General features: G+C 41.2%; 1 protein-coding gene across 2 annotated transcripts in view; it reads right to left on the bottom strand.

The window, feature by feature from the left end:
• Positions 1-3,685: 3,685 nt before the first annotated feature.
• The window catches only part of ELOVL6 (ELOVL fatty acid elongase 6), a 75,442-nt gene continuing 56,204 nt past the window's right edge, over positions 3,686-22,923 (bottom strand). For both annotated transcript variants that reach the window (XM_083860990.1, XM_083860991.1), the window contains exons 3-4: positions 8,044-8,195; positions 3,686-6,096 (exon numbers count right to left, since the gene is read on the bottom strand). In XM_083860990.1, coding sequence (XP_083717116.1) covers positions 5,672-6,096; positions 8,044-8,195 — 577 coding nt within the window. In that variant the 3' untranslated portion in view covers positions 3,686-5,671. The remainder of the gene's footprint in view (positions 6,097-8,043; positions 8,196-22,923) is intronic.

The following is a 22,923-nucleotide window of genomic DNA, read 5'->3' as shown; positions in this document are numbered from 1 at the left end:
ATAGCCATTTGAAAATGGTAAAATAAAGATATTTCTCATACTATTCTCTTCTAGTTATTGTACACATATTAAGGTTGTTTTTCTGAATATAAATCTAGCTTGAGCTTTAAGGCTCCAAAAAGCCTAAAGCATGTAGTGGCCCTTTTGAGAAAGCAGATAAGTCAATCAGAGCTGCGTTTTTTCAGCAGACAGGCCTGTCTGAGGCTGTCCAGGACTGGACAGAAGGGAGATTTCTCAGGAAGGTCACTGTTTCAGGGAAATATTATTTTATACCCATTGGGAAATACACTCTAACCCCTCTTCTTGCAGCGCTTTACATTTTGATGTCCTGGGGAGGGCCCTGGTTCCCCTTAGTTGTCAAGTTAATGTGCAGATCCAATTTTACTTGTGTTGGTACAGTTGATTTAATTTAAGAAATCAAATACTACCCTGTGGTGTTTGCTCTGCTAGAAATTAAGTCAGTAACAAGACCCTGGTCCTGCCTTTACCCCTGGAAGCAAAAGCCAGTGTGTGGTTGCAACGGAGCATTTGTGATAGCAGGATCAGGGACTTGTCCTTTAGCTTGCTTTTAATAAAATAAATGGAATGGAAAATGTATTGAAATAAAACAGTGGAAACCTACCAACAATTCTGAGTTACAATTCCTCCCTTGTAGAGGGCTCACTTGATGCTAGGATGGAAAATATGACTGAAGACCCACGTCAGGGCTGAGTAATGCCCCAGATGGTTCATGTCACCACTAAGCAAAAAGGGAATTTAGGTCTTACATCACCCTCTGTAACTGGGCTCCAGTGGGCTGAACCAAAGCTACCTGAAGTCATTAGACATCTCACCAACAATCTCACTTTCAGCAAGCATTGGATCAATTCCTCAACTTATGCAGTATGGTCTGAAATTGGTTTTGATTTCTTCCTTGACCAAAGCCATCTTCATTACTTTATGTCTGTGTTTATGGTTTCTACACAAAGAGTCATACTTCTGCTCCTAGTTCTGAAGTACAGGATAGGCTACGACTGCTAGATATTACAGCACTACTAAATTATATCTAGCACTGCTCACAAACACTTCCGTTTCACAGTCACAATAATTGGTTCATTTGTTGCCTGAAACCACCTGAATGTTGCCTGAACCATGAAGTACTATTGTTTTCACCAAAAATGTCCCAAGTTTTAACTTTTAGGAGAAAAAAATAAAATACACCCAGGACTTGAACAAATTATCAGACCATGGATGTTCCTCCAAACAAATCCACAGACCCACCTTAGCACTCAGGGAGTGACTGCCTAATTAACTTCTGCAGGAGGGACCCCTACATGGAAGATTTATTCCTCTAGCCACCCCAACCTGAGCACCTGGCACTGTGCAGCCCACCCTCCTTCCATGCTGCCTTTCCTCATCTTAGGAAGGAGTGAGTGTTCAGCCTGGAAATACTTTGTGCTGGGATACAGAACAGATCTCCCTCTGTGTCTCTCTTGCAACTTGTGCCCAATATTTTATTCCTGCTATCTTGCCCGACTCTTTTGAGTGATTCCCTTTGCATACTTCAGCCCTTATCTTACAAGTAAAACTTGTATCATTTTACTGTGAGATGCTGGTGAGAGGTCTCTTTTGGAGCCAGCTGCTCCTAGTTGGGTGCTATCGGTGAGCCCAGACATAAATAATTTGTGATTCTGAGCTACAGAAAGTCTGTAAGAAAGAGGGGTTTCCTTCTCATCATAGGCACAGTTTAAAGAGGCTGCAGAATTATCCAAGAATTTCTTCTTTTACTAACTAGTTTAAAATATTTTCCCTAAAGTGTTCACTACATAGAAGTAGTGTTAAGGAAGAGCCAGATTCTGCTGGCAGCTGCCCAAGCATCCATACTGACCTTTCTGGTTTTATTTCAGTACATTGGATTAATGCATCAAAACATAAAACATAGACTTTGACCCTGGCAGAGTGACCTCATCACCAGTGGAATTTTCCTGACGTTTAACAGTGGATCCCATAACAGCATTTCTAGCATCTCTCATGGCTGTCATAGGTCCTGTAATTCTTTGTAAATTTATATAAAGTTTGAGTTCCCCATGGCATGTGTGAATGCAACAGAATTACAGATTTCTTTAAAATAATAAGGGAAAAAGGACTTCTGGTACTGGACAGAAAAATCTGGAAATATGACTCCAAGACTCAAGCCAGGGGAAATAAGTAGGACCCAATTAGCTCTGTTTGTATCTTGTGGCTCAAAGGGTGGAACAGCAGGAGTACATTAGGATTGACAAGCTCAGTGTTTAAGTATATGCAAGTGGATTAATTTTGATATCTAAATATGATGCATGTATGTTTCAGGGGAAGAAAAGTAAGAAGAACAGTGTCAGCTGTTTTTTGTCTTTTTGTCAAATTCCTTAATGCCAGTCACCCCATTTAGCTGCAATAGAAAGCCTCAGAGGAAAAGCCCAATGGTACAGTAGGGCCATAGGACCTGTGTAAATGCATGTGTGATGTTATAATTTCCTGAAGCAAATGGCAGTGTCACAGCCAGTTCCCAGCGTGACAACTGTTCCCCAATTTGTCACTGTACCTTACATGTCTGATCCTGCTGCCACATCCTTATAAGCATGCTTGTCTGCAGCCCAGTCACCTGCCAGGATGCCCCCTGCATTTGGTGCTTCCCCTGCATGCCAAGGGTGCATCTGCACTGCCTGCTGAGGAGGTCACTCAGGCTGGTGACTGCACTGGAACTGCTTCCCAGGTAGCAGAGGAGCTGCCTCTCCCACATCCAGCCTTGTCTGGGAGGGCAGTGGGCATGGGTAGGAGCAGGTGCTGGGAACGGTGCAGAGGTACCCATGAGGGCTTTGGGAGATGGGGAAAGAGCACATAAATTTCTTGCTCTGCTGAAATCAGTGTTGGCATTGTCAATGTTGCCATCCAGGACCTAGAAATGTGGGGGTTTGATCCTGTGCAATTAAGGAAAACCGAGTATGAAACAGGGTAGACTGCTGTTTGCAACCCACCCTGTCTCGTGCCCGTGTTAAAGTTGGGCCACATGTGTGATGCCACTTGCCATCGACAAAGGTTTTGAGTCATGGGCCATAAGCCTCAAATTTGCAGGAGATGCGCACGGCTTGTTCCCCTCTGCTCAGATAAAGGCAGTCAGGCACACCGGCTCTGTTCAAAGCACAGCAAAGCCTCCACTGACTTCAGAGTCCAAGATTTTTGCTCCGGCTTCAGCTCCAGACACTGGACCACTTCCAGCCCCTCTTGCTCTGTCTGAGAGACTTAAGACACACAGGACTGAGGCTCTAAATGGCACAATGGTGGGCTTCTACTAACACTTTATCAGCTAATTGCAGTTAACTTTAATTTTGCCTTTTCCACTCTTTACTGGTCTTAACCTGCTTTTTAGCCAGGGCAAAATTAAACATGAGGAAAAAGGCTTATTCAGCATTATAATTATCTACTCCCAAGCTGTATAACAAAATGGTTTACACATTTAATTGGTTTTGTCTAATATTTCCACGTATACAGTAGTCCTATTAATGAGTATCATAGCTTCATTACTGCATATCACATTTTGCTATGTTTTGTACCATAAAATAATGTCAGCACATCAATAACTTAAATAACACAAATGTAAACTCAATTTCTGCTTGTTATAATTACGATTTGAGCCTGAAAAGGCCTTTGATTTGTAAGACCATTCACATAATATGGAATGTAACTTTATTTGTTTTTCTTTTGTATATAATGAGACACCGAAAGCCCTTGTCATCTCTTAACAGGATACTAAAGCAGCTCTGTTTCATGAATGACAGCACAATTAAAGCTAAAAATCATAATTAAAAAAACCCCTTTGTACTGTACAATCTCAAATTAAAGCAAGAAAGATAATGACAATCTTTTGCATTAGCCAGGAAATGTGATTCTCTGCCACTGGGCTGTTTTTTCTTGTTGACAATTCACAGAATGTGTATATGGGTGTAGTTATAGGTGTGTGTATATTCTATGCAGAACAGCAGTCCCTATTTTGTTGATCTAGTTCTTCTAATTGTTTAGTTAAACTACCTAGCTGTTACAATTTAGAATACTACGTTAACACATTTAACATCAAGTGTACATACTTGCATCTTTGAAATACTAGGAACTTTTACACATTTTATTTGGCTTTGTAAGGACTGGAATATCACAGATAATGCAATCTACTTGTCTTTGAAAGAATATGGCTGTTCTCAACTAACTCTCTAAGGTTCAGAGTGAAATACATTTCTCCTTATATCTGTAGCTGACTTCAGAGAAGAAAGAGCGTCTTCTTAAGCGGTCAGTCTGATGTTACAGTACAGATTCTGCAGAGATATATTTATTTAATGAAAGATAACTCTCTCTGGACTTTAGAGTCAAGCTGTTGCAGCAAAATTACTTCATTTAGACTAATTTTTTTCTACACAAATCTCAAGAAAACCTATCCCAAGTATGTTTTGTAGTAGTATCTCCACATGACCAGAGGAGGGCACTTTGAACATCTTTGCACTGCCCAGGAGGCAGATGCAGAAGCACAGTGATACCCAATGTCACACAGTCCTGCCACCTCTCCCAAGTCAGGCAGGCATCCTCGTGTCTGCGAAAACACAGAATCCAGATTGTACCACAGGGCTCTGTTCTGAAAACAGTGGGCAGATAAATCACTCTCTTCTCGCTAACTGCGATTTCTCCCGATTTCCCCCATTTAATTCAGTGTTGCTGCAGGCTAAATTAAGAGTAATGGATAATTCCTAAAAATCTCATGAGGGGAGTTGCCTCCCTCTCCTTCCTGAACATCCCTCCGCTATTAGCCCCTGGTAATTTAGCAAATATTGATTGATTTAACCCTCTATGACTTATCCTGCTGCAGAAATTCCTTGCCTCTAACTGAAAAATGCACTTGGAAAATGCACTCACTGAGATATGTATTGCAACAGTGCATCTTTTCACATTAAACTCTTGTAAAAGTACTGCTCCTTTCCACCTTCTGAGGGAGGTCACTCTGTGTCCCAGATCTGCTCTCCTGGCAGAGCACATAGCAGAGAAATCAATCTCTTCTCTTTTCCATACATAACCACAGTGAGTAGTTCAGCCAGTTTCCATGCAGGAAACATATTTTTGGGCTTCATTTTGGCTAAAGGTATCAACCTTCTATGGAAAAGATTTTAATTCTGCAATCTTGTTGTTATTATAGACAGATTTTTTTGTCACCTCTGCTTTTTTTTTTTTTTTTTTTAATGCAGAGAAATTATTAGAAAGGATTTAGAAACCTTTTTTCTTTTTTTAAATTAAAGTCTCTTCTTCACCTTGGGGAAACACACTGCTTATTTAACGTACTTTTTTCTCCCCCCTTAACATTATTCCATTTCTCCTTTCTTCTCTTTTTTCTTTCCTTTTTTCTTGATTTTTCTCTTCTTTTCTCCTTCTTTTCTAGAGCAGAGAGGTACAAGAAGGAAGTTGTCTTTCATCAGCAGTCCTTTGAGATAGAGTAGAATTCAGTGAGTCCTCACCATGATAGGATCATAAACTTACTGGGTTAAACCAAGCTAACTTTCCCTAAGCTGCCAAGTTTTAGCTGCACCATACATATATATGTTTCCTTGTGCCTTTTTTTTTTTTTCTTATAATTTTGTTTTTCTTGATGACCCTGAGCTATGGCTTCTCACTTCTACCACTAGTCAACCTTCCTTTCTTTTCTGCTTTTGCCGATATAGGCCTCAAAGAAAAAATGGCAGAAGAGCACAAAGTAGCTGAGGTACATGAGAGAGGACCAGATGATGTTCTGCACGTGGGAATGGCACTGGCCATGCTGCATCCAGGAGAAGACCAGGTAATTGATCACGCAACCGATCAACATCTGAGTGATCTGCGACAGGGTGATGAACATGGCAAACTTGCGTGAGACCCTGAAGCCAGCGGCCCGCAAGGCATAGTACGAGTACATGACGGCGTGTACTCCGTAGTTCATGGTCATGAACCAGCCACCGCCAGCCACCATGTCCTTGTAGGAGTACCAAGAGTAAAGTAACACAGTAATGTGGTGGTACCAGTGTAAGAAGATGAGCTTCTGCTTCCTAAGAATAATGAATATTGTATCACCTGTAATAAAAACAGAAGACAAAAAAAAAAAAAGAAGAGGGGAGGAAATGAGAAACATATCAAACAACTCCATAAATAACACAGTGCTCTCTTCCCTTTGCTGTTCCTGGAGTATACTCTATTTTAGCGCATGAAATCCACCTCACCTCTAGATTTGACAGCCCCGCTGGGAGCCAGTTTGGCTCCTAATCTCTATGCAGTCTTTAGCAAACCAATGCATCCACATTTTCCTGTATGGATAACCCTGTCTGAAAACTTCATAGGTTTGTTTACTTGGTAGCCCTTAGCTGCAAACATTATCCACAAAAGTCTGGGGTGAGGTAGGTGAATGTGCATGTATCGTCTCTAACTGTGAAACTGCCCATCATATACTGTGACTGGAAAAAAAATGCAGCTTGACAGAGTAGAAAACCTAGAGGAAGAAGTAAAGTGTCCTCTGATTCAAATGTCTATATGCAAACTGAACCTAGCTTTAATCAGTTAAAACCTTTTGAGGTTTTAACACCAAAAAACCTGCTATATACGCAACCTACCATACCAAAAGAGATGCTTCCAGAAAGAAATTTGGGTTATGATGAAACACGCATCCCTTTTCTGCAAGTCCGTCTTACTATTGCAGAAAAGTAAATATATTTCCTTTGCCTTGCTTTTTTCTTCCGTCTGCTTCACATGATTGCAATGAGCATCTCAATTAGATGTATGGATATATATGTATGCTACTTGTTTTCCACTGTTATCCACACGGTGTTTCCAAAAGAATCCCTGAGATTTGAACCTGGGAACTTAGTTTGATGTATAAGTATCCCAGGAAATCTAAGTCATGAATGTAAGTCATGGATGGAAGCAAAACTGCAGTGTTTTCACAAGGTCTATAATAAACCATAATGCTGCTGTTCACTTCATTAACTGCAAGATGTTGACTCATGTTTTAATAAGTAATAATATGTTCAATTTTTTGTTGCTCTGCAGTTCCAGCTGATGTTCCTCATTTTTAACAACTACATTTTTGTGGGTTTGCAGCAATTTAAGCAGCAGGAAACCAAAGGATTCTGACACAGCAAGGCAACTGGTGTCCGTCTCATTCTAGTTTTAATGCTGATGAATTGCTGTCCTCTAATTTGCTGAACCAAATTACCTGCTGAGAGTAAAGTCTTATTTTTGCTGTATACCTGTACACAGGGAGTGCTGCAGTCCTTTGGGGTTTAAAAAGGGCATCCTCTAAAATGAAAGCTGGAAGGCTGCTCCTTTCCATTAAAACAACCCTTTCTTACACTAATAAGCCACAGATGAGAACACAGACTGAGTTTCAAGTTTTCTTTCATGTGTATATCTTAAATATCCTCATCAAGAAACTGCTGGAGAGATATAAGTTTATAAAAATCAGGACTGAAAAAGCTAGGGATATTATGGGAAATTGGTTTCTACTTGGAGGAAGCAGACAGCCACAGCTTTCATAGTCTAGGGAGGAAGCACCTTACTGTTCATAATTGTACACTCAGATGTGTATTGAAGAATGAAAGCTGCAGAATGGAGGCAGAGCCTGACTCAAAGCTTCTTGCTGGCAATAGCTGCAATCGCCCACCCTCCATTTCTGTAGCCACAGGATGTGCCAATTATACCACTCCTATTTGCCTACAAGTAGTTCAGGAGGAGGCATGGACCAGATTGCTTTTACTTCTTGACTGCCCTGCTGTGCATAATCACTGCAGTTTATTCCTGGGCTGGGAAAGGTCTTATTCAGCTGCACTTTGATTTAACTTCAGCCAAGCTGGAATTGACCTCTAGAGACTAAAACATGTAGTTTGGGGTTGGTTATGCTTACTCAGTTTTTCTGAGACTTAAATGGGATTTTCACAGTGATGAGACCCTTCTTGTGTGTCCTGCATGGACATTTCTTCTCTAAAAATACACAAATGCATATGAGAGAAAGAGAGAGAGGGTACTCACCTAGTTCAGGTGCTTTGCTTAGCACAAATGCATATGCCCAGAATTTGCTGACAGGTCCAATGTAAAAACTCTGGTCACACACTGACTGCTTCAGGCCTTTGGTCATCAAAATGTACAGCATATAAGCACCAGTTCGAACAGCACCGAATATACTTTAAAACAAAAAGAGAAAATTAGGAAAGGTCAGTGGACATGTGAAATCTACATGCAATCACTTCAAATCATTATGAGGAAAAGTCCATAACTGTGCTGAAATAGTACGTTTGAGAGAGCTTGAAAGTTGGAGAAACTCTGCTGGCTTCTAGGAAGTTATTCTGAACTCAGATTTGTAAACTGGACTGTAGCCACATCCCCCGGGTGAAAGTCTGGAATGATAACATCAGTGTTATTACTTCCTTACCACAGGAATGATCCTTCAGTTTTCAGGAGCAGGGAAATATCTATTTCAGCTCAAAACTACAAGCAGAGTTTTGATACTGATGACTGGGAAACTATAAGGAATGAGTTGATAAAATACTGAATTAGCAACATAATCAGGACCAATTCACTGTTCTGGTTTCCTCAGAGTTTTCTCTCAACTCTCCCTGGATTTGTTACATCCACTGGAGCTCTGAGCACAGCCATGCCCAGGTAGGACACACAGGTTTTGATGAGGAATCTCAGTCAGGGCCAGTGTTTTGATGCATATGCTTGACTTCATCCCTTAACATTGTTAACAGAGGGAACAGGTAGTTAAATCAAGCTGTAAACAGCTGATTCACCTTCACCTCGCCTCATCAAAGTGAGACAAGGTAACAGCGTTCTGTAAATGAGAAACTTCAAGAGATTTGTAACAGTATTAATTAGTGCAATTACAGAGGGGATAGGTTGACATCCAGCTCTTATCAGGAACAAAGGCTTCTGTCTCACCAGTAAGGAACTCTGCAGAAGGAGTTTTGTCTCATTGTTTTATGGCAAGAACATGCCTGCCTGTTGTCTACCACTGTAGCTAGGTGTCCCCCATATAAGCTGTGATGAATACTGGGTAAGGAAGTAGCTTTCAAAAAGAAATCAAGCAAAGACAGACACAATCTATTTTGGTGTTGAATATATCTTATTTTATGCCTACATCATGCGTCCTCATCCCTCTACCCAGCTCCATCTTATCTCCCCTCTAACTTTGTGACCTTGACCTAACCTGGTTTCCTCTCTGCCTCATTGTCCTTCGTGATTATTTCACGGCAGGAGGGAAAACAAGCCAGCTAAAACTTGTGTATAAACGTATGTGGTTAATGCAAGCTACCATTTATGCAAAGTGTGTGAAAGAACGAACAGTTCCTCTGAAGTTATAGATTCCCTGTTACTTGTCCTTGTCTTGTGAAGTCAGTATTCTGTAAAAAAACTTACTTTAAAATCATCGAGGCAGCCTCAAAAGATGAGTTCAATGGCAGTTTTTATGGTAGTTGGTCAGACTAGATGGTTCTAGTAAGCCTACTGCATATAAAGCCTGCTACCTAACATACTTAATATGCACAGGATATGTAGATTTCCAAATCTGCAGCACTGATAGACCCAGTTAAATCTGCCTGCTGCTAAGGAACAAATGCAGCTTGCTCTTCCTTGTCCACTGCATGGAATCTGCAGCACCCTGGCTCCTGCACCATTACCTTCTGATGCCTGAGGTTTCACTGCGCCATCAGGAAACTCAGACTGTGAGCACTTACAAAGCTACTATTATTATCTGCTATTTGCACAATGGTATTTGCTCATTGGCTCTACTGCCAGATGAGTCCTCTTGTGCTATGTGCAAGTAAAAAAACACCCTGCTGTGGTTTTCAGGTGTGCTGAAGAAGTTTAGCTGAGTCTGTGTTGCCCATTAGCATTGCCCAAAGCAACACACATATTCCCAGGCTTAGGCAAGAGAGCCACTGCAGTCTCTCACGTTCACCCACCCCTGGCATGCAGAGGAGACAGTGCAGTGCTCTCAGTATCTACACAGCCCATAGTGCATCCTCTCCATGTAGGGTTGTTTCCTCCCAGAAATGCCCTCTCAGCACACTTTTCTCACATCTTTCAGGCATCAGTCATTTTAACTCAGCAGAGTGTGCCAAAACCTGCAGGAGGAGTTTTGAAATGAGGTGCAACTCATTCAGTGTCTTCTCTTTGGAGTTTAAATCGTGCCCCCCCCCCCCCCAATCTTTTTTTTTTTTCTTTTTTCTTTTCTCTCAGGAGCTGCATTTCTCCCAAGAAGACAGAAGATCCTGACAGAGATGTGATCTGATGACATCCTGAGGCAGTAAACTCAGGCTAGCCAGGGCATGCTGCTGCCTGCTCCTATGTTTTGGGTGGTTGCAGAACTGGGTGGAGGATCAGGCAGAATACCTAATGATACACTAGTTCCCCCATTAGCAAGTATCTCAGTGCTGACATTAAAATGGGGGGAGAAAATGAAATTTAAAATAATGAAATTGAATAGCTGCAAGCAATATGTCTTTCTCTATAAAGAAGTAGTATTGTTTTTCTAACAAATTGTTTGCTACTTAAGTTTTAAAACCAAAGAGAATTCTGTGCCATGAATGCAAACACCAGTGAGAAGAACACTTGTTCAAGCAACAGTCAAATAATGATCCAATTGTGATTGGGTATGGACACACAGGGATCTAACCTAGACTGGTAACAGAGCCACAGTGTGTGCCTGGTGGGGATTACAGTGTCTCTTTGCAGTTTTTGAGATTATATTGATGTAATTCTGCCTGTCTTTCCATTTAGCAACTACTACAGAGCGCTCCTTGGAGAACATATACACTGACACATACTCTTCTACAATTCCACAGGATGGCAGAATTCTAGTGCCATGACTCTTGAAGTGACCCCAGTTACAGCTGTACATGGTGTGACTCAGACTAATCTGTATTTTTTTTTATCAGTACAAACCAAGGTACATTTTCACATAATTCACTGTGGAAGGCTTTATGCAAAAGAAAGATAGTAAACTCCAATTACCTAAATAGACAACATGAGCAGGTAGCTGCTTATGAGAAGTGCTGCATGCCAAACCACTACCTTGCCAACAAGTATGCACCACCTGAGACTGAAAAAGATCTAATGCATGCCTGCAAATGTCTTGGAGCCAGAGAACTAAGACTGCTTTTTGTGCCTCTGCCGCTTAGTCTTGTTTGTTCTATAAGGGAAAATCAACCAAGAAATTTCTGTCTTGCAAAGACATGATGTGCAGCAGAGTGATGACATTGCTTACTCAGTAAATCACTTCTGCTTCATTCTGTCCTCACCCTGCTCTCTGCTGTAGCTTTTGTGAGGTATTGAAATGAACTGCTTACCAAAGCAGTCTGACTGGTGGGAATCATCTGCAGGGATTTTCAAAATAAGGTAGCAGTGAATTACTGTACAATTACAGTCTTTTACAGCTAGAGAGACTGATCAGAAACAAACTGCAACATCTAATGCAGCTTTCTTATCCATTCAGGCTCAAAATGTCCTACATTCTCCTCCCTTCGAGCAGTGACTTCTCTGGTAAGTTAAAAAATGCCCAATTGATATTTTACTGTCCATTGTACAATCAAAATATATCCACAAGTAAAATACAAACTAGTATTTTTCTCTCTCAAACTTGTTTTCAAACAGGGGTTGGTGGGTTGACCCTGGCTGCATGCCAGGTGCTCACCAAAGCTGCTCTATCAGTCTCCCCCACAACTGGACAGGGGAGAGAAAATATAACAAAAGGCTCCTGGGCTGGGATAGAGGCACAGAGAGACCACTCACCAGTTACCACCAAGGGCAAAACAGAGTCAACTTGTGGAAATGACTTTATTACCAATCAAATTAGGGTAGTATAATGAGAAATAAAAGCTAAATCTTAAAAGTGCCCCCCATATTCTCTTCTTCCTGGGTTTAACTTTACTCCTGAATTCTCTACCTCCTCTTCCCCAGTGGTGAGGGGAGGAGGAGGATGAGGAATGGTCCTCCTGCTACCAAAACCTGGCCACAGAAATCCAGTACTCAGAGGGCCTCAAAACACATCCCATGCATGGGTTAGATGCAGAATTAAGAAGGGCTGGAGAGCTGGCTTATGGGAAGACAATGCAGGTGTTACTGTCTGAAGCCTATTGCAACTTTCTGCTGTCTCCATCCCACCTGCCAGTAGGGAGTGAAGTATTTGTTTCTCAAAGGCCCAAGTGAGTAGCAGGTACCTCAAGCCTTCAGTCCAACCCCAGCTGGTATTGTAGCAGGCTCAGCTCCTCCTCACAGTGGAGGTCATTGCCCATTTTTGCTAGGGCTGCTTTCTATGGAGACCCATTCCCACACCTGGCTCCTGACACCTCTGGACACCCCAGCCCAGGACCAACACTGCAGAACTGAGCAGGGAATGTGACTTCCAAATAAGAACAAATTTAGGAGTGCAGCACGGAATACAGCCCCATGTCCTAAAGGATAGCCACCGAGTGGAAAGTCTCTACTCTGGTTTTAAAATAACTTAATCAAACAAACCATGCAATCTCTATATGCAATGTCCAGCTGGTTCAACCAGTTTCTGAGGTGTTGGACTACAGTGTGCTATGGGTGTGCTGGGCTAGTCCAGCAGTGAGCCAGCTGGCCACCCAGACAAGAGCTCTCACAGGTCCAGCTCCAGTTCCCAGCCTGAGGCCCAGCTGGAAAAGAGAAAAAATATTAATTCTGCCCCAACTTGCTTACATGTTGACTCACAGGAGTTCTGGCAGGTAAGTCTGTGCCCTGGAAGCACAAGGCTATGGCAAAAAGCACAACGTCCTCCTTTGTGAAAGCCACATCGAGCAGACAGTGGTCCTGGAAAAGCAACTGAGATGACCACATTGACACAGCCTGCTCGTACCATAACAGCAAGAAAAGAGGGGGGGAAGCGGGTTCTTTAGTTGTTTATAAACTTTTTTTTAATGTGAAATATTTACAGAGAGCACTCTGAAATGTCTAAAGGGCAGCAGGTGAAGACGTGGAGCTTCTTACACCTTCCTTCATGACAAATCAAACCATGTTCACCATCCTGTTCTGGTCAGCAGCAGTACTTTGGCAGTCATTCCAAGCTTCCCTTCTGCTGCTGAAGAGTTATCTCATAACATAATAAAACGGCCTTTCTGTGCCCTCCTGATTTAAATCCCACAGTCCTCAGGAAAGAGGAAAGAGTTGCACTGCTAATGCTGGGTCAGCACAGGAGCGTGGGAAGTACAGTGACCCCTCAGTCTGTCAGTTCCAAAGCAGCAAGGCAGCCCTGAGAGCACACCTAGAGACAGCAATATCTGTAAAAAGGGGCAGCAGAGTATTTCTGTGCTTAGCCAAGCAACAGAACACATACAAATTGTGAACTGATACTGGGAAAATGCAGGGAGGAAGCATGTATAAGAAACAACTCTCAGAACTGATTTTCTTGAAAAAGGAAGCAGCTTCATCAAGCACTGATGAACTCCCCAACAGGACAGTCATCAAAAGAGTAAAGAAACGCAGGAACTCCTGGTATTACCAAGCACCATCTACCAAGGTGGGTGCATCTCCATGTCAAATGATATCTCACACTATTCAGTTATTCCCTTGCTGTGCTTTTTAACTCATTCCTAAAAATAAGTTTGTAATAAAGCAATTTTTCCATGAGTGGTAGGTTTGTTTTACAGTTCTCTGGAATTATTTACAGTTTTTCTTCTCCGCCTAGTAATAGTGAGCTTAATTCCAATCACTCTTTTCTTCTGTGGTCCAAGAGTACCAGCCCATCAAAGATGTGCACCACAAAGACAACACAGCAGGGACAGGGCTAGGTGATTTCTTAAGAAACTGACAGATTTTGTTGCTGGAAATTAAACTGTTTGTAGGAGATTTCTATCTGTCTCCTCTAAGACCCTGCTTTGGCCAGGTTAGAAAGAATGGTAGTTTTGCCTGACTCAATAGACACTGGGGCACCTCCAGAGCATGCAGGCATTGAAGGGGGCACTTGCCAACCAGCAGAAGAAAAGGATTTTTCCAAGTTTGTATTATTTTTTCCTAAGTGAGTACAGAAAAAGTTGGCAGATCAGTGTTGGGAAATGGCCTATTCCAGGGAGGAAGGACATGATGACAAGTCCTACCTAGTTAACAGGGTAGTGGTTCTGGCAACATGCATTTGTATGGTGACTACATACTAAATATATATTTACAGCTGTATTGTAGAAAAAGAAACCTTAACTATTATCTGTGTAGACAGGTGAGGTAGTCAGATCACAGTATGCTTGCTGCATTGCTCTTGCTTTGGTGATTATACTATCAGCCCAATGGCAAAGAGGGAAGATTTAATGAACAATTGGCTTGCTCCTAATCTAAAATCAGTCTTTATATTTTGTGGTTTCAGCTCCCTAGGAGCAGAGTACTCTGCGAAACTGCTAACCTTAATGGCAAAAAGAGAAGACAGTCAAACAAAATTTTAGCAGTTAAATCAGAATGCCTATGGGAGGTTGCTCTCATCATCAGTAGGAAAAAAAACAAACCTGCATTTTTTCAGTTCTCCCAGGATGTGGCTATAGAAACGGTAGTTTCTTTTTAAAGTTGAGCAATACCAAAAGGGAATGTCCGTGTTAAAGCATTTTCTGGGTAATGACAAATGAGGAAAGGATGCACCATGGTCTGGTTTGTATTGACCAGAACTATGGACCATCTCCCATGGACTTTTACTGGTGCCTGGGTGCTTATTCAAAGCCTATTGTTCCAAAAGCTTTTGTGGACAGACGCGCCAGACTGTTTCAAGGCTGGAAAAAGAATTATGACCACAAGAGTAGCCCCCTTAAGAGCCTGTCCAACAGATACAGCATTCCTTCCTCCATGGGGAGGGTGAAAAACCTGGTCACACACCAACCTTCCAGTGTACTGAAGCAAAGGACAAGTGAGAAATACGTTTCCTGGCTAATGAAGTTTCCTTAAACTTTTGTGTCCATGGGCACATGTTTACAGGGTATCACTGAGAGAGAAAGTGGGTCCTGTGGGCCCACTTTCTGGGGGTTGATATGTGCAGGAACATGGCAAAGGAGCAGCACAAACCACCAGAATTTGCAATTGTTTCAATCTGATTTCTGACACCCAAGTTGCTCTTGGGTGTTTGAGCACTGGTTAGATTTCATTGCAGCTGTTCCTCCACTTTTTTTTTTTTTTTTTTTTTTTTTTTTAAAATATGCATCACCTCTTAAGTCTTGCTGTGATTTTTTTTCCACTGATGGACATATTTGTCCACATCTGGCCAGCACTGCAGGGGGAAGGTAAGAGCAGCACCAAATTCACTGGGCAATGTGTAATATGTGATGGTGCAGTATTTAAAAAAAAAAAAAAGTTGGATTTTCCAGCTGAAACAAATCTTCTAAAAGAGAGAAGGAACCAATTATGCCTACGAAAATCTTGATATATAGTGTCACAAAAAAGTTGTCAGGCCACCTAAATGTTATCTCAGATGCGACTCCTGTCCTAGTTTCTCTTGATGGTAATCAATAAAATTTAAGTTACATAAATTCCATGAATTACCAAAAGTCCTAGATCTTCCTGTATTTAGACTGGTGTAGAAACTATATGGTTTCTTTAGACTTATATTTGATTGCAAAATCATAATATTTATACTGTATGGCAAAAAGCCAACCATTAAGCACAGATGAAATGGGACCAATGACTGAAAGCTATCATTTGACTGTTGTTCCACATAGTGACCTATGTGGAATTAATGGCTCTTATTTTCATTTCATGGGGTTAATGAGATCTGTTGTGAAGTCATTGCAAAATAATGAGTCCATAAAACTCACAGAAAAGCTGCCTGGAAAAGGATCTGGCAACCAACAGCCTAAATGGTCAGTGTTACACAAGGGCAACCTGTATGAAATATTGATTTGTATTAATAACTGACCGGAAGAACTAGCTTTTTAAGTCTGTGCCCAGTTATTAAAAATATTTTGCTATGTTTGTGAGAAAGCATTTAACTTTCCAAATTAAATTAATCAGTTTCTTGGTCAGTGAAGGATACACAGTGACATGGTACTCACAAAAAAAGTCTGAAAAAAATGGTACTGAGTATGGATTTAGCCACTCTTAACCCTAAATGTAGTATTTTTGAGGTGTTTTATAAGCATGTAAAGGACAGGACTGCTTAACAATGAATTACCTTGAAATCCTAGAGAGATACTTGTTCAAAACAGCTGATGAACTCAGGCCAACTGTTATTTTGTAAGAAATAGCAAAGAAAATTAATGTAATTAGGCTATTGTTTCATCATCTTTCAACATTTCCAAAGTGCTTTCAAGCAATGCCAAGGTTAGTGATGAAAAGGCAGACCTGCTCTTGCAGAAAGACTATTGTCTTAAGACATTTGTAAAGCACTTCTCTGTTTTCCTCCGAGAACTGATCCAGGTACCTCCCCAGAAGGCTCTGCCTCCTCACTGAATCCACTTTCAATGAACATCTCCATTCTCTCCACAGAGCAGACCTTCCTCTGCCATTCCAAAACCTTGGTCTTCTCTGCTTTCCAACAGCCAAGACCTACCACTTCCAGCCTGGGCTGTCCCAGATTTACCAACCTAAATAATATTCTGGCCAGCAACTGCTTTAGATCAGACATTCCTGTGTGAAGAACTGCCAGGTACAAAGCTGTTCATAAGCTGGAGTCTATTCAGGTAACTTCCTTCAGACTTCTGCCTCTGCTGGCATCTCCGAGGCCCTTAACATTGTATGTATGAATTCCTCACACAACTTTATGGCTTTTACTTATGTGTTAGTCTTGTAAGGTGGTTAAGCATAAAACCCATTTCAAAGACAGAGAGGTGTGGCAAACTGAAATTTAATTGTCCTGTCAAAAATCTGTGTCTGAATTGGGATAAGAAATGATGTGCAACTTCATGAGTGCAAGGTTGTGGGTTCAATTCCCATACGGGCCATTTACTTAAGGGTTACACTTTATGATCCTTGTGGGTCCCTCCCAACTCAGGTTATTCTGTGAATCTGTGAGTTCTGGTTCAGTGCCTACCCATGAGGTCTGTTTGATGTAAACAGAGAGAGGTCTGACCTCACTCTGTATCAGTGAAAACAGTATAGTTGAAAAAACAGTAAACACACTCCAGTACAAGGAATTTTCTTAAGAGTCCTTTTGACCTACTTCAGATTTTCTTTTCACTTTTTAAAGTTGCTTTCTAAACCTTCAAGTCCAAAGTCCTTCATCTTAATAACCTATGGCAGACCTATATCTTTCAAGATAAATAGTTTGTAGACATAAAAGCTATTGGTACACCTCTTAACAACACTTCATTGCTTGTACATTTGATATTTTGGCAGCACACTTTCAAGATCTAAAAATACAGAGTGATGTGCAGAGACATACAGTGCAAATTTACAAAGCTCTGCTGTCCTAGAAACACCAACAGCTGAAAATGTTCTGACCTATCCTGAACACTGGATGTGCCTTCAAAGATGCAGTCAGACCCTTGCTTTCCCTCTGTTTTCCCTTAGGAAAATATGTTAGGCAAACACCAGGGTAGATTTGTCCTGACACAGCTGGACAGATGTGACAGAGAATGTGAACCTAGGAAGTGAATTTCAAGAATATCCATGCCTCTACCTCCTCCCCACTGTCACACCTGCTGAGTTTGCACAGGAGCAGACTGCAGAAACTGACCTTAACTGTAGGAGAAAATACTTTGATTTTCTCCCTCATGGAAGTTTTGTAGTTGTTTTAACTATTGTAGTTGTTTTGCACCAGTGAACTCCCCAGAATAAAATCCTGTATGGATCAAAATCCATGATGGGGTGCTTAACTCCTTGTGACATAAGCAGATACAAAAGTGAGGTGGAAAATTTAATGCCAATATTCTTAACAACTCCTCCTTTACTTATGCCTTCAATTAATAAAACTACAAAAATGTAGTTTTAATCCCATTCAGCAGCAACAGAGTACATGGCAACTCCATTTTTAAAAGGCCTCTATCCAGCCAAGTCTATGAAGGAAAAGCCTGAAGACACAACCAGCACTTGTCCATAATTGACTAACTATGAACAAAAACAGAACCCTAAACTCTCACAGTAAAGTGAAAAAATCTGATTTTTTTGAAGTCAGTCTTTCAGAGGATGCAATGCTTCTTTGTATGCTTGGGATTTAGTACTATCATAACATTACCAAGCACCTAAAATGAACTAGCATGAACTTCCTTCTGCTCAATACCGTTTGCATTTCTTGGGGAAAAAACAAAAACAAAACCAAAAACAAACCACAGTGGCTTTAATTTTCTCACATATTCCTTTAAGAAAAGTAATTTTGGGCACAGATGTGAAAAATTGTTACTAAGTTTTCTCTGGTGCTAATGAACTATGGTAACTATTTACATGCTCATTCTATATCTAGCAAGTTTAGTGTAAAACTGTAAAAACAAAGAAGGAGACTTTTATCACCATATTTTGCCCCTTGTTAACTGTGTTTAGACAACCATGTGTTCAGTTACTACAATTCAGTTGCAGCAGAATTGAAAGCACAGGAACAAATCCCTCATGCCTGTGTCCTCCAAGTCCTAGCCTACAGATAAAATTATTTGGGATTATTTATTTATTTATTCTCCTTTATTTGGGATTATTTATTCTCCATTATTTATTCTCCTACAACATGCCAGAAACAGAAAAAAATATGGAATAAGCATCTCGGTTCCATGATAAACTTTTTTATTATGGTAACTGAACACCTTTAAAAGCACTTTTCAAAAATTAACATAACAGTCATTTAAGAGCACTTTATGTTAATCTCATTCTTTAAAAAGAAGACAGAAGTCATCCTCTTCAGCCCATATGTCTGAAAAGCTGCAAGGTATCTATAAAGTGACTAAAGCATTGTAATTAAGAGCACAATTTTCACAAATGTTTCAGACTAGAAAATGTCTTTAACTTCCTAAATTGCCTGAAAGCTTGTAATGACTAATGCCTTTGTTCTCACTTCCAATTTTACCTCTCCAGCTGAGAGAGGAAATGCAGTATTTGAAAATGTTCACTTTCTTTGGGGAGGTGAATGCGGTTACTAGCATGGGCATTCTCTGTGGCTCTTCTCTACTCCTGTATCCATGCATCTCACAGTGAGCTCCAGCTCTCTCCTGCTTCTTCATCCCTCCATCCATCCCACAAGCAGGTGCTGCCTCCATTGCCTTGCTGCCCACCTCTCTGTGCTGCTCTGGCTGGCTCCATGGCCGTGCCATTTGCCTGGACTTGTTAATGATGCAGCTAAAATAGTCTCTCCTCTACTTCTTAATGACATGATTTCATTGCTCTCATTCATAGTGGGGAAAATGAAGACCGGGAAAGGCAAGAGCCTTTCCAGCCAGTCTTGGCACTAGAGTTCAAAATGTGGCACCATGCTCTGAGCAGCTGCTTGGCTCTAGGAATCCACTGAAAAGGAATTTAAGACAGTGGTTGGCATCTCTGCTGGATCTTGTTTCAAATATGCTCCTTTACAGGGTGACAGAAAATCCCAGGACTGACTCAAAAGCTTGGAAATACACAGGTCACAGTTGAGAATGCAGCAGGAACTGTACCAATGCTGTATTAGGTACGTTTATTAAAAACTCTATAATCCACTGCTCTGAATAACAGAATTGGGTCCTTCCAAAATGTACACAAATGCAAGGGCATGAGAACACCAAGAATTTAAAAAGCCCTAACAGTAAAACCTTCCTTCTGATGTTTTGCTGGCTAGCTGCTCCTCAGCCTCTCCCCCTGACTGTTTCCTAACTGGGAAGGAGAACAAATTGATCTTGCAGTTTGCCCACACAGTTCTTTTTACTGGACTTGAAGGTGAAGGAGAATCATTCAGGGTGAAGTCCAACCCACAGCAATGTTTAAAGAAAAAAGGTAGGAATAGGGGAAGATGTGGAGTAACACTTTTTTTCAGTATGGTGCTTGCTTATCCCAAAACCTGCTGGTTAGCAGTACTGGAAGTGTTTTATAATGAGATTCTCTGGCTCTCAGGACCACGTGTGTGAGCACAACCTGTGCTGATCTTTGGAGTTATTATCAATCCTTTTGGCAGAAAACTTGTTGTTGCATAAACTCATGCATACTTTGAGGTTTGGGTTCAGTCCTATCAAAATCCCAAAGCAAATTTGAGAGAATTCCCCTTCCACTTCTAAAAAAGACCCCTACCACTGTACCAAGCACACAAGCCTTGCTTTTCAGACTTCTTCACTGCACTGATTCAGATGCTTTCCTAGAAAGCTTTTCAATGCAAATCATTTGAGTTTTCAGTTGGGACCAAAACCTGAAGTCAGGCCAGCTCAGACTGATTCAGAAATTGTGCAAATATTTTACATGGCTCCAAGAAATAATGCATCGTTTGTACAGCTTTACAGACCCATAAGCATATGCATGCATGCATGCCTGGGTGATGTTAGGATCCCATGTGATAAATTTTGGGGAAAGTAATGAGGTCTATTAAAATGATGTCTCAACTCTGTGGTTTCCAAGTGAGGGCAGATACTGTGCATTTTGCATCAGCCTTTTTTTTTCTTCTTGGCAATAAATCCCTCAGTGTGAGGCCACTCCCTTCAGCCCTTCCCTCTTGTCGGCAGATTTCTTAGTTACAACTCACCTGCCTCCCCAAACCATTTCTTTGTCCTTTTTATTGACAGAACTGTAAGGAAAGCCAGACCTAACTTATTTCTTTCCCTCCCTAGGGACCTCATTAAGCATACCCAAACAGTGACACCTCTGCAGGGCTCCCGATCAATGGACACTGTCATCTGGAGATTTTAATCACATTAACACTACAGCAGAGGAAAATTCATCTGACTCTCCCTTGCTAAAGTGGCAAACTCAACAATTCTGCTAGTTGCTGCAACTACTACTCGTAAAGCTTATTTGTACGTGTGGATAAAAGTCAATCTACCACAGGTACTGCCTTCCAGTCTCTCCTCATGGAGCCTGAATAAATGTAACTTGATTCTCCAGATTTGCCTTCCTTATGATTGGGAAAAGCTAGAGCAGAGCACAAAAAGAAATAATTAATAAGTGAAGCCTTGCGAGCTGGTGGAAGAACTTGTGCTGCTTAAAAAACACAGCAGAAAAAAAATAATGCTTTAAATGCTTAGGGTTTAAATCCCTACCAGTAGTATGTGCAACAGGGGGGAAGATGACTGGTGAAAGTGCAAAGAGTTATGCTTGCATGGAGAGCCTTACCCAGAGCACTCGGCAGCTACGCAAGGCCCGCTGGGTTTTGGCAGAGATAAGCAGGGAGCAGTGGTCAGGCTGAAGGGCAGCTGCACTCAATCATCACCCAAGGAACACCAGAGGGACACTCTTGTACCCACACAGTGCTGGAAATCATGTAACTGTTTCTTACAGAGAAATGAAAAATAATTTTCCAGCTCTGCCCATGCATCCTTGTATCGCCTCTGATTTCCAAACAGCCAGTTACAAGCAAATCAATAGTAATCACCTATCACTGGTTCTACCCTCTTCAGTGTGCTGCTATTGCTTCCTGGTAATATGGCACATGGAGGGTAAGAACTTGCAGGAACAGTAGTTCTTGATGAAAGCTGTTACTTCTCCAGAAATACCATCACTAAATAGTAACTGGACTTCCTTGCAGCTGAAATTCCTTGGCAACCTGTGAAGGCTGCATACTCAATGAGATATTTTTCTTTCAAGAAGTATTTCCTAGTTCTTGGATATTTATTTCAACAAGTTAGGACTGTGGCTCAACTACTAAAAAGGAAATAAAAATCAATTTTCAACTTAAGCCTTGTGTTTGGTGCAAAATCTCATAGGAATTAAGGAATCCATCTGAGGATTTCTAAAGTAGCCCATGAGGATTCATAAGCACAGTGTGCCTCTTAAGCAACCCTTAATGAATGCATCAGGGGCATTTGCACTTGTTCCTATGTTGTTACTGAAATTATTCTCAGCATCCAACATCATCTCAAGGCAATCTTCAAGTAAGTATAGAATTGTAATGATTTAAATGATAATCCAAAAAAGTGGCATTATCTAGTTCTACAGGATAAATTAAAGATACTTATAGGATCAAAAGTATCAAGTTGGCAGAGTAACTGTCATGCATAGCACTGAAATGTATGTATTCAGGGGTTTGAAATTATCCTATGCAAATAAAGCCAAACAGTAATAAAGTAAAAGATTTAGCAAAGAATCAAGCCAACAAATGAAGCCAGCAATCAGTAAAGCTGTAAAACTGGGAGATAACAAAGTAAGAAAAATCTAAGTTACAGGGAAACACTAGCATTTGACAGAATAAAGGAGGCTTAAAGAAGCTGGAAGTTATAATACAACTGTAATGAGCTGCTGAGATCCATAAATTTAATACCAGTTGCTGGCCTGGAGCCACTGATCTTCTTTTTTCATTCTGTCCTCAGTGGGGTGATACTCCTGCAAGCACCTAGAGAAGGTCACATCTCAGGGATCTGCCTACAGTTGGCAAATAATTTATTTTTCTTTTTAATTCAACAACCTAGGGGGAGGATGCTGAAGGATATGGGCACAAGAAGACACGTTTGTTTGGAGGAAGCTGAACTTGTGACAGAAGAGTGACTCTGCTAAAGCAGGGGCCGACACCTGCAGGCAGCCCAGCTCTGCGTGCGAGCACAGCCGGGTCTGGCAGTGTTTATTAACAGCTCGTCCGCAGACGGAGCGTTGGATTTGATAGGTCATGCAAGTTAACACCTGTCAGGGTGGTGTTCCTGCTGTCTCCAACAAGCACAAGCTGTCGGGGACTTAGTTAGAAGAAAATACATGGAGATATCAGTTCCCCAGGGATTTCTGCATGGAGGAGGCCCTTTTACCACGCTCATGGACCAGGTATTGAGGCTGAGTAAAATACAGAAGTGCCACATGGGCAGAGAAGGGAGGTTTGATTGATTCCTTTTAAATTAATTATAT

Source organism: Zosterops lateralis (genome assembly GCF_965231275.1).
Source record: "Zosterops lateralis genome assembly, chromosome: 5".
Lineage (NCBI taxonomy): Eukaryota > Metazoa > Chordata > Aves > Passeriformes > Zosteropidae > Zosterops > Zosterops lateralis.
The sequence above is the reverse complement of the archived record's forward strand: the minus strand, read 5'-3'. Positions and strand labels throughout refer to the sequence as shown.